Raw genomic sequence first — 16,246 nt, 5'->3', positions numbered from 1 at the left:
ATTTGAAGCTAATTCAGATATGTCTATATAAGGGGCATCCATAGATCCATTGCAGCATAGACACACATTCAATCTGAATTGTTTTGTCAGGTCTTTTAAACTAGTAGAGGATATATATCTAAATTAGCAAGAATTCACCATTTCAATATTATTCAGATGTAAAATTAGAATGGTTCATATTTTATGTTTGCCAAAAATACTAGAAGTTAACTTTAAGTCCAGTAACTTTCTACGTAGTGATACAATTCTTGGGATGCCTGACGCCAACATCTCAGTCTAATCTCTGTTTGCTCTTTCTAGGTCTACAGCCATATACTAATTACAGCTTCGTGCTTACTGCATGCACATCTGCTGGGTGTGCTTCTAGCCAACCACTTTCAGGTCAAACTTTACAAGCTGCTCCTCACGGTAAGGGAAAAAGACATTCTTATAGAACTGCAAAGAGATGGTCATATGGGCTTGTATTTTCTGACGGTTTAACAAGGTGTAAACCTCCACTATCATCCATCAATATATCATGTACAAATTTACACAAGAGAATCCATCTCTCTCAGAATATTTGTATCTTAACACACTCTTTATACTGACTGCCTGGCACTGCATTTCTGCTTTCTTTTTCTGACAATTTCCCCAAGTTCATCTTTAAGTTAACAAGGTTAGAATTAGCCAATGCGTATTTTTTAAAGCACAAATAAATATGCAGAGACAACTGGGCATATAAAGGCTGCAGCCTTTGGCCTTGTTCTCCATTGATCTGTACCTTGTCTAATTGGTTGCATTTGATATAGGATAAACATAGAAAGTGTGTTAAATTCTGTCATTCTCTCTGGCAATGTTTTATGCTTTCATTACATTGCTGAAAGCAACAGCACAAACTGTGGGAAAGGAAAAAAAAACCCAACCCTTATGTTTCTGTCATAAAATTAAAATAGTGTCATTGTGATGTTAATAGGGGTATGGCCAAAACCTCATCATATCATAGTCAGCTCAACAGAAGTGGAAATCTACTGGAGTGAACCAAAGAAACCCAATGGACTCATTACTCAGTATCGATTATTTCGTGATGGAGAACAGATTTTCCTGGGTGGCAGTACAGACCTGAATTTCACAGATGTTAACTTGCAGCCTAACAGTAGGTAAGTCATGTTAAAGGGCTCTGGTACTATGTGAAAGGTGTTCAAAATATATGTACATGTGTTTGTGAAATGGCAAAATATAAGTTACTCTTTGAACAAAAGAAACATCTCTTACAATATTACTTAATTACTGAAAAATTGTAGAGCACTTCTAGGAGGCTTCCAAATGTTGGAAAGCCTTAATCAAAGGACTTCTGTTTTTTTCCTTTTCTGAGAATAGGTCATTCTGATTCAAAGAGGGGGAGGCTTTTTTTTTTCCCTTGGGTAGTTGTTGGTGGCTCATTGGTTGATTTTTCCCTCATGGAATATACTTAGAAAAATTTAAGTCTGTACGGCAGACAGCACTGCACATGGTTTATAATGTTTCTGTGTATATTGAACATACTGGCTCAAAAGTAGCAGCTGCTGATATTTTTATCGAGGCCATTCTGAAATTGGTTTTGACACTTTTTGAGTCAATACTTCTCTCTCTTATGTAAGCTAATGTGAATTTTAGTATTAAAATTATTATTATGATAAGAGTTACTTTTGTAACATTAAGAAATTTAAAGGTGAAAATCTTCACTAGTGCTGTATTTGTGATACTCTTTGTATAGCCTATTCACTTTAAATTGATGAAAATGGAAATGTTCTATTACTGATATGCCTAAAGCTTCTAATCGTAGTGTCTACTGATCTTTTTGTGTTTGCACAGATATGTTTACCAGCTGGAAGCCAGCACTTGGGGCGGCAGCAACACTAGTGATAAATATGTTATACAAACACCAGTGGGAACACCAGAGAAAATTCATGTCCCATATAATGTCACAGTAATTGATGCATATTCTATATTTCTAGCTTGGGACATGCCAGGTAAAAATGTATTTCTATGTAGTACTTTGTAGCAAAATGAAAGGATGGAAAAATTCGTATATTCAGGCAGGCAGCTGAATCATTCTGATATTTTTATTCTTCGTATTTAGTTTTAGTGTTTGTGTGATTTAAATAACCAGTATCTAAAGCTGCTCTTTCCTAGAGACATATTATTTTAATAATATTGACTTATATACTTGACATGGGTATTGTGAGGATTAGCTGGTCAAAAATCCATATGTTAATTTGATCTTGTAAACTATTATTGAGTACAAATATTAAGGAAAAAAAACCCAATTGGACTGAAAATAAGTTTTCCCCTCTGTTCAGACTAACCTGAGTTATTGACAGGGAAACCTGCCAACCTTTTGGGTTGATGATGTCTTGATAGCTATCCTGGCATTTAAACTGTCCAGTTGTCCTGCAGGTATGCTTTAACAAAAGGTGTAAGAGTGTGACACAGAGATCCTGTGCTAGCTTTGACCTGATGGAGTAAATTTTATTCGCCAGAGCACCACAGTGTTATGTGGACATGTTACCTTGCAGGAGGGTGGGTCAGCAAAGGCCCAGAAATATTTTTCCTCTTGTTACTCTTCTGAACATCACCAGGTTGTCTCGGCCTGCTACAGAGGTAGGCTAAGAAGGAATAATTGAATAATAGCATCTTTTTATATGAGAGACTGTGCTCTGTTTCATTAATATAGATCATAGCTTAAGTGATTGCTGTACTTTACTGATGTTATAAAAATGATATGCTGTAGTTATTGTGGGACAACGAGAGCACTGTAAATGAACAATTTTCTGTCTAGTGTAGTTCATCTCCAGCAAGGTGTTTTCCAGTTTCTAGATATTGGTTTTTTCAGCTAAAATGAGGTCCTTCTTTTTTAGAAACTTCAGATGTTTGCATATTGCAATAACAACAATATCTGTTTTATCAATGAACTCAGGGAAGTTTTTGATGTCTTCTCTTCCTAATTACTTAAGATGTTCTTTCCTTGCATAGCAGTCACAGTAGAGTCAATTGGCATTAAAAATAAAGTCACCTAGAAAAAGTATTTTGCCTTCAAGGCTGGGATTGCAAGTATTGTGGCAGTGCTTAGCAGCGTTCACCCTACCCATTTAAGCAATGATTAATAAATCTATAATACCCTGAGCTGTCAATCTTTTAGTTTTCAGAAGCACAAAATCCATTATAGAAATGCTATAATATATGAAAAAGATTAAAATCTTAAATTAAACTTTTCCCCCTACTGCCTGAAAGGATTTAGAACCCAGCAGAAGGCAGGTGAATTCGAATGGCATATAATCTACAGTTGATTTTATTGGAAAGTGACTCATGCTGTATTATAGTTTTGATAATAAATATAATTTAAGGTACAAAATATTCAGCAACCTTATAAATTGATTTAAAACATAAGAATATACTGGAATAGCGTAGGCTTGTGAAGAGTGGGGTGTTTCCTAGAAAAGCTTGTCCTTGTTGTTCTAGACCTTTTCTTTTCCAGCTACTCGAATTCCTGTTACTCGCAGTAGGTTACAAGCCTGCAAGGAGAATCAGGCTCTGTGTAGTACATTGGGTTATGTTGCAATTAAGATTGCGCAGGTTCATGTATTCCTGAAACCACACGATCAGGGGTGAGGAGGAGGCTGGACATTATGGCTCTGTAGAGGATGCAGGGTTGATGTATTCCCATGGCTCTAGGAATCATTCTCCTCAATCAGGGGAAGGCACACATCCTTCTTTCCAGGTATTGGGATACACCTTGAACACTTACCTCACTTTTGTGGATATTTGGTGACTCAGTCCCTTCCTCTCTGCTTTCTCATTGTAGGGCCAATTATTTAAGTTTTTAAGTATGAATTAAGGGATTGTTTTTCATACAATGCCCCTGTTGGGTAGACAGGAAAACAAAACTTGCTGTTCCTTTTATTATAGCACCTCAGGGCCACTAGCTGATCTCACAGGAATGGGGAGTACTAACAGCAGAGAAATGTTACTAAATGCTACTAATACTACTAAAAGAAACCCTGTGTGCAGAAGCATAGGTATATGCAGAAGCTAGGAAATTAATTCTTGACCCTTCATAATCCTGCTTCATGCTCATTCTGAGACGTTTGTGCTCCTAGTGTTTTTTTCCCAAGAGGAAGACTGCAGGGGATGCAGGTGGAGGTTTATTTTGGAGGTTCTGATCTTCTGGAATAACATACATCCCATGGACAGGTCCTATGCACACAGACATCTGGGGCCACATACATCCCCAGCTTGGTAGGATTAGCCTAAAGAGTCTACCATTTTCTGTCCTTATTTATGTCATTGTGCATGGAGTAACTTTTTCTTTTCTGATCTATTTTTTTCTGTGTATGAATCCTTGTTTCACAATAGGCTGTACTGAGATAATATAGGTTTCCCTTATAAACCCAGAATGCAGAGTTTGTTATAAGGATTGTCAGGCTTGGCACTCACTCTTGGACGAGACAATTGTTTTAATTGGTATAGTCTCCATGAAAAAAAGTGCTTTTTATTAACTAAGTTTTGATGAGGGGGTAGTTGGTCATAGTGTCTTCCTGTCTGTGGATATCAGGGATGCTTTGGCATTCTATCTTCCTATCTGCTGTAATAAATTTGGATCAAATAATCACCCTCAGGATTAATTATGGGCATCGTATTACACAGACCTTCCTTTTGGATGGCTTTAATTATAATGTTCCGACATCTGTAATGTATCTAAATCTTATGACTTTATAGATATGTAGCATTTCAAAACTCATGACTTAGCTAAATAGCAAGGTGGCCGAGTAGTGGTTAAAGTGATGGATTCAGAAAAAATATTTGACACACCTCACTCACTATGGAAAATAGGACTTTATTTTCTGAAATAGGTATGCCATTATCTTGTGTACATCTTCAGTGCACAGACCTCAAACGTACCGTACATTTCACTGATACGCTACAGAAGGATATCTTACAATTGTTATGGAACAACTATTAGTGCCATGGATAGAAGCAGAAAAGCTGAATGGAAAAAAATACCCCACCACATAATTCTCTCAAGGCATATCCATAAATGTTATTGATAGGTAGGCAGGTAGCCATCCTGCATTTCAGCTCATTGACAACCCCACTGGTCCTCACTGGGGGCCCGATTCTTCTAGATATCTTCAGCTGCTGCTAGTGATACCATGAAAGCTGAACATGCTCAGAAGAGGATCCTGTCCTCTGCTCCTAGGTTACTTGCTTCACATGTTAACGATCATCTGGATTAAAATGTCTTCTTTCATCATGTTGTAACACTCGACTTCATCCACCTCTGGGTTTGCTTATCAATTAGAATGAAAACTGTGTAACATGTCTGGATTCCTACTTTATTCTTCTTGGGATCAAATTTGGTATTTGAATGCCATTTATTTGTCTCTTAGCTTCCCCAGCTAACGTGGTTTCTCCTTTATTCGTGGCCTAACAAATTGTTCTGAGTTTTGCTAATCCAATGTTACATTTCCTCACTTTTGTTTTCTCATGTAAATTATTGTTTGCTCCACATCACTGTAGGACAAGCTTTTCAAGCTCAATGTCTAAAGTTCTGCATCTTGAAAGCAGTCAGCATCTCCAGCTGTTACTGTCTGCAGAGTCTTGTTGGGAATACATGATACAACCAAAATGAGATATCTGGATATTTGAAGCTTAATGTAAATACTTAATCTCAGTAGGACAATAGGTTGTTTTATTTTGTGAAGTTAAACATTAAAATAGAACTTTACTCTTATTTGTTTTTAAATAAAAGATATGACATTCTTATTTTAGTATTTGTTTACTATAAGTGAAACAGTTCAACTATTTTGCTCTAATTGTGATCGGGTTTCACATCATATTAAACAATTTTTCAGCAATTGACTTCAAACCAATTTCTGGTGACCAGTCTGTAAAACAGACTGTGGCTTTTCTCCCCCAATTCTAAGCATCTTGTGCTGCAAATTCTATTTTTGAACTACCCTAGTTTTGAAGTACACAGAGCCGTCAAATCTAATTTGCAGAGTTTTGCACAGAATTGTCCATTAAATGTTATCCAAATATGCCCACAAAAAAACAAGGTTTAGTTTGATTCTATGATTGACTTGTCCGATTGCAAAATGTGCACCTGCTGTGAAATGAAATCGCAGAGAAAAAAAGTGGAATAATTTAACTTTTTTTTTTTTTAAAGATAATCAGGGTTTTTCTGATTACATCTTAACTTCATAAATGTTAAATAACCTATCAGCATCTAGTTGTTGTAAATTATGAAAAAGAGTATTGCTGGGAATATTAACCAACTAAATCCTTGTTCTTTAGTGAACATGAAAATGTGTTATGGCAGGTTGTCATTGTGCTCATGGTAACTTTGACACCAAATAACAAAACTGCCATTTGCACTTAGGGTAAATTGGTTCACTTGTGCTTTTACGGTTCCTTTTATTCTGACATAAATTTATGAACTCTGGAACTAACCAAGTCGTGTGGTTTCCCAGCTGACTTGAACAAATATGCCCATTTCATTTCCTTCAGTCATCAGAGCACACAAGGTAGTAGTTTCAGACTGGCTGCAGATGCTGAAGGCTATTCTGGAAGAAAGGGGTTTTTTACAAGTTTCTCTGTTGCATGAGTATATATTTTTTATTTTTCAGATTATAAAGTGATCCTTTGATCTTAGCATTTGATGAATTTCATCAAATTGTAGAAGAATTTCCATTGGATATTGGAATTTTTCAGGACATTTACTTAGCTTTATTTACAATTTCATGTTCACTTCTTGAGAATATTTTTTCTCCTGAGCATATTTATTATTGATATCATTCCTAATATATTGCAACGTTTAGCAGAATTTTAAGATTTTGGGTTTTGGTTGTTTGGGTTTTTTTAGCATTTCTGCTGAGATATGGACTGAATGTTGGACATGAATAGGTCAATTATCTTGAAATAAGTGTCCTTTGCTGCATATTGATGGCTGCATTCAGCTGCCCTAGTTTGTATTTAATCTTCCTTGGGAAATCAAGCATTCTGAATAGTTCCAATTTCAAAGGTTTCTGGTGAATTTTGCCTGGAATAAATGCATTGATCAGATGCACAAAAGTGAATTATGTGTCACTTTCATAGGATAGTGGGTCTTTCTGGCTGAAGTATCTGGTCTGTTGTCAGGACTGGAGAATAAGGGAACCTTAACTGCGAGATTGAAAAAAGGTTTCTATTTCATGTGCTGTCTACCATTTCAAGCTCTTACTTTCGGATCTTCTGTTGTGTCCTTTACAGGCACTCCAATTATAGGGAAAAAAAAAAAAGAAAAAAAAAAGAAAAAAAGGTAGTTTAGCTGTAATAATATATCTTTAATTAATGGTATAATTATACACTGCACACTCAAGTGCACTATTCCAGAGCATTTCATCTTCCATATATCACAGACAAAAAATAGTTTTCTTTGTTGCAGAAGCCATCTACTTCAAGATCACCTTTAAAAGTGGTATTTCTATTATTCCATTCTTAATTATTAGATCTTGGTGTTTTCCTTGAAACTTTTACGCTGAAAAAGGAAAATTTTACAGTGGGATTTTTGCACTTTCTGTCTCCTTCTCCCTTCACCTCTTCCAGTGGCTAACATCAGCATCTTTTTTCTTCCTGTAAGCTGAGCAGTTGAATACGATTGAAGTCATGCCTCCACTACAGGGCTATTTTTTCAGCTTTTTAGTGTAATGGCATTTCCTTTGTCTAGCATCTAGTGAGGCAGCAGCATCTTATTTCTTTGGGATTTTTATGTCCTCCTTTTCTTCTGAGAATTGTAAAAACTTGGTATTTCAAAGATTTTTCTGATCTTCCAAAGTACATCAGTTGTTTATAGTACCAAAAAGAAACTTGAAATCTCTCTGATTTCTTGTAAACTTTTTTTTTTTTTAGTTAATGTGCATATTCACACACATACTTAGCTGAAAAAATCCATCTAAAAGATGCACAATGGTGGAGAAAAAATGCTCTTTGTAGCTTCAGGGTAATAGTATCAATGTAGATACTTTATCAGAAAAGGACCAAAACTACAATTAGGAGAAAGAATGGAGATGTTTTCCAAAGTTATGAATGAAAGATTCTCAAGATCTGGACAAGTCTCAGAACTGCTCATAGGCATCTGGCTCTTGGTGCAATCACGGACATATCTCTGTGACATCTAAAGTAGGAGTTGTGTTGAAAGAGAAATGTGATTTTACTAATCAGATACATCTTGACTCGTTTCAGAAAGGTACCTTGTCTACTTTGTACTTTGTTCTTTCTTAAGACTGTACCTTGCGTGAATGAAGGAAACACACTTAACAGACACTCTTCTTTGGTTAGTCTCTTGGTTTTATGAAATTGCTGCTGTCTGCATAGAACAGTCTACAGCAGACAAAAAATAAAAAGCCTATAGCCCATTTCCTAATTACAAAACCAAACCAAACCAAACAAAAAAACCCCCAAACAAACCTTGAGAAGTCATGTGGGAGGAAACAAGAGAAGATCCGGGAACCTCTGCCGATCATTCTGAGGGGATGGCATATGGCTTAGGTTGCTCTTGTAAAGAAACTGATTTTTTCAGCTTCTCAACAGAACTGGAAAATTAGGAATTGGCGGCATGGGAAGAGGAATAGATGGGGAAAATGTTTGAATTAAAAGAAAATAGTAAAAATTGAGGGTTTTTTCTTCAACAAAAACTAAACAGTTTGTTTTTGTATCAGTTGAAATGATATGTTTCTTGGTTCAAGCTAGTGTATTATACTTTACTGGTAAAGCAGGCTAAGAACCAACAGTCCGCTACTGCTGCTGGGCTGAAAAGGGATAATTTGCTGAATGGTGGCAATTCACTTTTTTGATCATATGACTCCATATTCAAACAGCAGTGCTTAGTAGCTGTTGCCCCTCCAAAATAAAGAAATAAAGGCTGCCTGCTTCCCAGTCATAAGGTCACTCTTCCCAGAAGCAGCAATTGCAACACAGGCATTGACTGAATTTAATTTTGATTTTTAACTAAGAACTGTAATGTCTGTCTTCCAGTTGTGATCTGCAGATGGATCTGTTTCAGTTTATATTTCAATGGTTGTAGTTTCCAAAAGAGGCAGTAGGTAAAACCTCCAGAGGGGGCTTAAATTTAAAATTGCATATGATGAATGCCTCTTTGAAGTTGTCCTGCACTGTTGTTAGTATTTCAGATAATCACTGTTTTTTCTCTGTTTCACAACAGGGATATTCATTGTCAATGTGCCTTTGGAATACAACATCTTACTAAATGCAAGCAGTCCCACTCTACTGGTGAAGCCAGTAGGACACGCACATTTTGCTTTTGTCGATGGCCTAGATCCCTACACCCGGTATGAAATAAGAATACAAGCATGCCAGAATGGTAAGATGATTTTAAAAGACTCATGTCTGTGACTGGAAGGGAACGGAGATTTTCCAGATAGATTCAACTCAGCAAAACAGATAAAATCTTATTCCTACATTAGAGCCAAATGTTTACCTAGTAAAAAGAAAGCCTAGCACTGAATGAACCATTAAACATTTCTCCATGTTATGTCATGAATATTTTAAATGGAGATTTAAAAAATGTATTTTAGGTAATATGTGCCTTTTTATTAAAAGCTCTTCACAAATAGCTTAACAATTTTTGAAAATGTGCATACAGAACAAAATCAGTTCTGTAACTGTTCACCAAAGGGAAGTGGTAATCGTAAAGACAGGAGAGAAGAGCCCAAATATTACAAAATTCCTTGACTTTAATGGAAATTTTCAAAATCCTATTGAAATAAGTCTTTCTAAAATGGCACTTTGGAAACAATTCTCTCCTCACCTGCACTGGTGAAAACTGGGAGTAATTCATCAGTGGAGTTGTGGTTATTTAAATGAGTATTTAATAATGAATAAGGCACCATTTCATCAGGAGCTTCTTTACTTGACATTCATTTGCTTTTACCGCAGTTTTTGTTGAGGAAGAAGCTCTCATCACTAACGAAACTTCTGGTTTTGTAGGTGGGTGTGGAGTGGGTGGTCAAACATATTCAAGAACTGCTGAAGCACCTCCTAGAGAATTGAGCCCACCTATCATTAAAGCAATGGGAACTGCACTCATAGAAGTGAAATGGGCACCACCTAAGAAACCAAATGGCATCATTACTAACTACTTTATTCACAGGTAAATGCTTTTATCACCTCAGATTCTTAGTCTTATTGAACTGTTCATTTCTTTATTCCTTGATATACTAAGAGGTGAAGAAAAGTGTAGAAGTATATGGTAAAATATATATTACCTGTCAAATGCTAAGGTAAGATGCTGATCTATGGATGGACAAGTTGAGAATAAGAGCTGAGACAAGAATCATCTTCCTGATCTACAAATGACAAAAAGCAGGTGAAAAATATATTTTTAAAAATTCAAAGGGACAGACAAAAATTGTAAGATAGATACTCTCACTGTGTTTACCCAGACCACTAGGTACATTCTTCAGTCCTCTCTGATAGACAGTTGAGAATTTTGGAATGGAAACAGGAGTAATTCACCATTTCTCAGATTTTTAAAAGCAATAAAAGGTATCTAGGTTCCTAACACAGATCAATTTTCCAAGATAAATTATGTTCCTGTTTGTAAGTAAGTAATCTGGAGTGTGATTACAGTGCATCTATTTATGTTCCTTGGTCTTTCTAGTCAGCTGCCCTGTCTGGGTGGTTGACTGACACATCCTCACTCCCTATGAGGAGCTTCATAAGCTCTGTGTGAGGATTTTTCTATATAGATAGCTGTGTTTAGGGAAGTATCAAAGTAGCAGAGCACTGACGTCTGCTATGCCCATTGACCCTTTTTTAAAAGCTCACTGAAGGGACCTTCTTGAATAGCTTCAGAAAGTCAGAGAATATAAAACTCAAGCCATGTATTGGAAAGGAATTCAAACTCTGAATTTCCTGGTTTTCCCAACTCTAAATATGTGTGGCAAACACATGCTGGGCTGAACCTAGCCTCCCACAAAGAGTTTGGGACTTTTTATTATATTAGAGCTGTGACTGAGAAGACAGGGAATCGAATTACCTTTTGGAATCAGCAGTGATAATTAATATAAATTCACTTTTGCCTTAAACACATTAGTGGTCTCTAAAAATTCCTGCTTTCTTGAAATATCCTTTTGTTTGCTTTTTTTTAATTGTCTGATCAAAAAAACCAGGTCCCTCCCCTGTATGAAGAGGAATAAAGTGTATGTTACAGCCCAAGACGTGTCTTCACTCTGTTGGTTTTGTAAATAAAGCTGATGATTACTGTTGCTATTCCATGGCAGCCATAGAAAGGGAAAACAGGAAATATAATGCAGAAAGCCTGCTTCAGTGAAAAATACTGTAAATTGAATTTGACAGCATTTGATGGCATTTGATTATTCTAGTCACAGCCAAACAATGATATAAAGAGTAATATGAAACAGAATGTGTTACTGCCTAGCAGACTCAAAAGCAATAAACCTTCCTCCAATGTGACACAATCACTTCACAATCATAATTGTAGCCTGTTTGATACCTCTGAGTACAGCAGAAGGGCACTGACTGACATAGATACATTTTGTTTTTTATTTAAAGTGAAATGAAAATGGCGCACTGGGGCTCCAGATACAATCGTTATATTCACCTACATAGGCATGAATCACTTGGCAGTTATTTCAGCTGAAGTTTAAATGTGCTTAGACAACAACAATATCAAATCTTTCTCAGATAGCTGCAAAAAAATCAGAAATGGGATGTAAGTACATAGTTCTTTTTCATTTTGTAGCCACACATAGCCTTACATTGTTATAGCAGCAAGACTGCAGTATTTCTATGGGAGGTTATGGCATGTAATTTCTTCTTCATCATGTGCCTCTTCCTTACTGCATCACCACCAAAATAAATTCATTTAACTCAAAACCGGGAATGCTTGGGGAGCTAGCGTGTGTGCAGATCTTTGCATTAAAATGGCAGGACTCGTGCTTTCCTCTAGAATCATAAAAGCACTTGCAAGTTTGCAGCCATTTTGTTAGAAACAAAAAAATGAAAATGTTAGTTTATGATAAAAGAGATGGTGACATTTTATTTTTGATTCGTGTAGCAGTTTTAAACACAGATCTGAGGCTTTTAAACTTTTCTAGCAAGGACCACAACTTAGAAGAGATTGTGAATGAGAAAAGATCTGGTTCATGAGACAATCACCCAATCTACTTCTCTTCCCATTCATCATTACATAACATCCCTGTGACAACCAGAGAAATTGCTAGTCTGGAAAAATAATATTATGGAAATAGGTGATGTATTTCTTGCTGTATTTTAATAAGATATAGGTCACATCAGCTAATGGAACTGCTCTCTGTTGACCACCAGCATGCACTGTGTAGGATGCACATGAGATGACTTTTAAAGAAATATTGCCTGTAAAATTATAAGTATTTTTGTTCATATCTTGCTCAAGGGAGTGTCTGAATTTCTGTCAAAGTGTCTATGTCATGTTCAGTAAGATTGTATTATTTAGTATACATATGTGAGATTGTAACGTAGCTCTCATTAGCTGAGCAATCCTGATGGTGAAAACGGAGCAGAAAAATCAACAGGCAATTTAAGACAGAGAACGTGTCTCAGTGGCTGTTGACTGTTGTGACTTGCAGTGTAGAGGCTTCTAGACTGATTAATTCAATGCTTACCTTTATACCCTTAACCATGAGCTACACCAAAGACAGCTTCCAAGGCACATATATTAGTAGATGGTTTAATATAAGAATCCTTATGGGTGGATATGTCATTGAGTATAAGAACTCCTGAAGGGTTTTATTTATACCTGTAATTAATATAATACCTAATCTAAACTAGCATATTACATGCAATAATCGCAAATTCCTTTTGTTCACTTTTTGACATCAAAATTTGTAAAAAAAACCCAAAAAAGAAAAGAAAAATATACCAACTACATTAGTATAGATTTGTTGAATCCAAATGGTGAGTGAGGCTGCTTTGTTTAATTGGATGTGAAACTGTCAAGGGAAGCATTGTTGATGTTGCATTATTCCCCCACATTTGACAGTGTGATTCCCCAATCATTTGAATTTTACCCCAGGCCTTCTCACTGTTCCTAGAAATAACTCACTACCACTGGTAAGGAAAACAGCAGGCAATGCTAAAACATGTACTTTTGTTGCATGGTGAAAGGTAAACACATGAAGAATAATTCTGGGTTGATCTGCAAGACCTCAGGGATTCACTGAGTCTCCTTCCACATAAGAAAGCTGAGGGGTGAGTGGTGCGGTTAGTGTTGCTGCAGTCTTCTGCATACAGCTCTATAGTTATCTGTCACAAAGAAGATTATATTCTCCCCTTTATGTCATCTGGCTCAGATTGGCAGTGGGGCAGGGAGAATTTGCCCTTATAAAAATAACTCTATCTGAGAATCTTTAAAATGAATGTAGGCAGCAAATCAGACTATGCAGATTAAGACACAGCTTCCAGCTCTTGGAAATGTTATTCTCCTTTGCAGCTCATTGTACATAAGAAACACTTCCAGTTAAATGAGCAGTTGAATCTTAAATCTTAAGACGATTGAAATGATTACAGACTGTTCAACCACTTCTGCTCAAAGTTTATTCATACATGAAGATATTCTGGTTTTTAGCACTACAGATGGAACCATTTACCTAACCATAAGTTTCATTCATTAAATATTCAGCAGTAATAAGATCTAAATACTAAACCAGACTACATTGTACAGCTTCGCTTGTGGATGAGCTTACAGTTGGTGGCATATTTGATCTTTCAGTTTGAAAAAACTGTTTATCACAGAGTTTTGAAAATCTATAAAACATAAAATTGTGTATTCATTTAAGTGCCATACTGCTCGGTCAGACAAGACATATTAAATGTGACTTTATTGCACTAAAATATGCTCTCTTTTCACTTATCTACAGAGATTTTTTTAGGCATGTTTTTGAGTACACAGGGAAAAGGTATATTTTTAGGTGCAGGAGAAAGGCATAGCAGTGATTCACCTTTCAGAATTAATGTCATTTGCATTAAGTCAGTGAACAGCATCTAAGGGAATGTTCTGCATAAGGCTTAATTTGTCATTACAATAGAGCATGGGGAAGTGTATTAAAAATAGCTGATGGAATTTTGGGGTCAATGGGAAATTTTGTACCCTGACTCTTCCAGACATTTTGTTGCAAGAGAGAGAATTGCTAGGGAATCTTTCCTGCCTGTTCTACCTGCCATTCTTCACCCAGTTCTGCCAACCAATTCTCAGTATCAACACATCTTATAACTTGCCTATTTCACTACACTATAGAATCACAGAATTGTTTGGGTGGGTAAAGACCTTTAAGATCATGAAGTCCAACCGTTAACCTAGCACTGCCAAGTCCACCACTAAACCATGGCCCTAAGCACCACATCTACACGTCTATTAAATACCTCCAGGGATGGGGACTCAACCACTTCCCTGGGCAGCCTGTTCCAATGCTTGACAACCCTTTCAGTGAAGAAATTTTTCCTCACGTCCAATCTAAACCTCCCCTGGCGCAACTTGAGGCAGTTTCCTCCCGTCCTATCACTTGTTACTTGGGAGAAGAGACCGACACCCACCTCGCTACAACCTCCTTTCAGGTAGTTGTAGAGAGCGATGAGGTCTCCCCTCAGCCTCCTCTTCTCCAGGCTAAACAACCCCAGTTCCCTCAGCCGCTCCTCATCAGACTTGTTCTCCAGACCCCTCACCAGCCTCGTTGCCCTTCTCTGGACACGCTCCAACACCTCAATGTCCTTCTTGTAATGACATTGTAGAGACATTGTACCTCAAAACTCTTCTTTTTTTTAAAATCACGCTTTAACCCTTTTAAACTAAACAGTGTTCACATAGCTTGCTTATCTCAGAGTTTAGCAAAAATTCTTTAGCTTCACATAAGAAAATAATGTATTCATGCATGCCTTATGTAAGCATATACACAAAGGTCAAATAAACAGCTGTGTACACACATCTATTCATTATATTCTTCATATTTGCATGTAAATACCTGGGTATATATTATTACAAGCAGCTAAGATTATCAGTTTTAAAAAATTGTTGCATTTTGTATTTTTAAAGTAATTCCTGGAGTTGATCTAACAAAATAAAATCCGACAGAATTCTATGAAATACAGATTTTCTCTTGCCAAAGAAATGTTCTTCAGCTTCTGTGTGTGTGTAGTGATGATGACACCCAGTAGTCAGACAAACCAATTTTACTTCTGCAAATTTGCCCTACTTGCAATAAAAGTGGCAGATAATGTAATTTGTTTTTTGCTGTTGGCATGGAGGGTGAAGGTGCTTTTATGTTCTGCAAAGGCCAAGGTTCCTGTGAAGATGTGGTGGGTGGACCCTGGATGGACGCCAGGTGCCCACCAAAGCCGCTCTATCACTCCCCTTCTCAGCTGGAGAGAAAATATAACGAAAGGCTCGTGGGTCGAGATAAGGACAGGGAGAGATCACTCACCAATTACCGTCATGGGCAAAACAGACTCGACTTGGGGAAGTTAGTTTAATTTATTACCAATCAAATCAAAGCAGGATAATGAGAAATAAAAACTAAATCTTAAAACACCTTCCCCCCACCCCTCCCTTCTTCCTGGGCTCAACTTTACTCCCGAATTCTCTACGTCCTCCCCCCGCAGCAGCACAGGGGGATGGGGAATGGGGGTTGCGGTCAGTTCATCACACATTGTCTCTGCCGCTCCTTCCTCCTCAGGGGGAGGACTCCTCACACTCTTCCCCTGCTCCAGCGTGGGGTCCCTCCCATGGGAGACAGTTCTCTACGAACTTCTCCAATGTGAGTCCCTCCCACGGGCTGCGGTTCTCCATGAACTGCTCCAGCGTGGGTCCCTTCCACAGGGTGCAGTCCTTCAGGAACAGACTGCTCCAGCGTGAGTCCCCCACGGGGTCACGAGTCCTGCCAGCAAACCTGCTCCAGCGTGGGCTCCTTTCTCCACGGGTCCGCAGGTCCTGCCAGGAGCCTGCTCCAGCACAGGCTTCCCATGGGGTCACAGCCTCCTTCGGGCATCCACCTGCTCTGGCGTGGGGTCCTCCATGGGCTGCAGGTGGATATCTGCTCCACCGTTGACCTCCATGGGCAACAGGGAGACAGCCTGCCTCACCATGGTCTTCACCACAGGCTGCAGGGGAATGTCTGCTCTGGCACCTGGAGCACCTCCTCCCCCTCCTTCTTCCCTGACCTTGGTGTCTGCAGAGTTG

General features: G+C 37.7%; 1 protein-coding gene across 1 annotated transcript in view; it reads left to right on the top strand.

Moving 5' to 3' along the window:
• Positions 1-16,246, top strand: part of USH2A (usherin) — a 405,495-nt gene that overhangs the window by 327,784 nt on the left and 61,465 nt on the right. The window contains exons 55-59 of the mRNA XM_076334572.1: positions 301-408; positions 953-1,136; positions 1,831-1,988; positions 9,218-9,376; positions 10,003-10,165. Coding sequence (XP_076190687.1) covers positions 301-408; positions 953-1,136; positions 1,831-1,988; positions 9,218-9,376; positions 10,003-10,165 — 772 coding nt within the window. The remainder of the gene's footprint in view (positions 1-300; positions 409-952; positions 1,137-1,830; positions 1,989-9,217; positions 9,377-10,002; positions 10,166-16,246) is intronic.

Source organism: Aptenodytes patagonicus, chromosome 3 (genome assembly GCF_965638725.1).
Source record: "Aptenodytes patagonicus chromosome 3, bAptPat1.pri.cur, whole genome shotgun sequence".
Lineage (NCBI taxonomy): Eukaryota > Metazoa > Chordata > Aves > Sphenisciformes > Spheniscidae > Aptenodytes > Aptenodytes patagonicus.
This window is presented reverse-complemented; position numbering and strand designations above follow the sequence as displayed.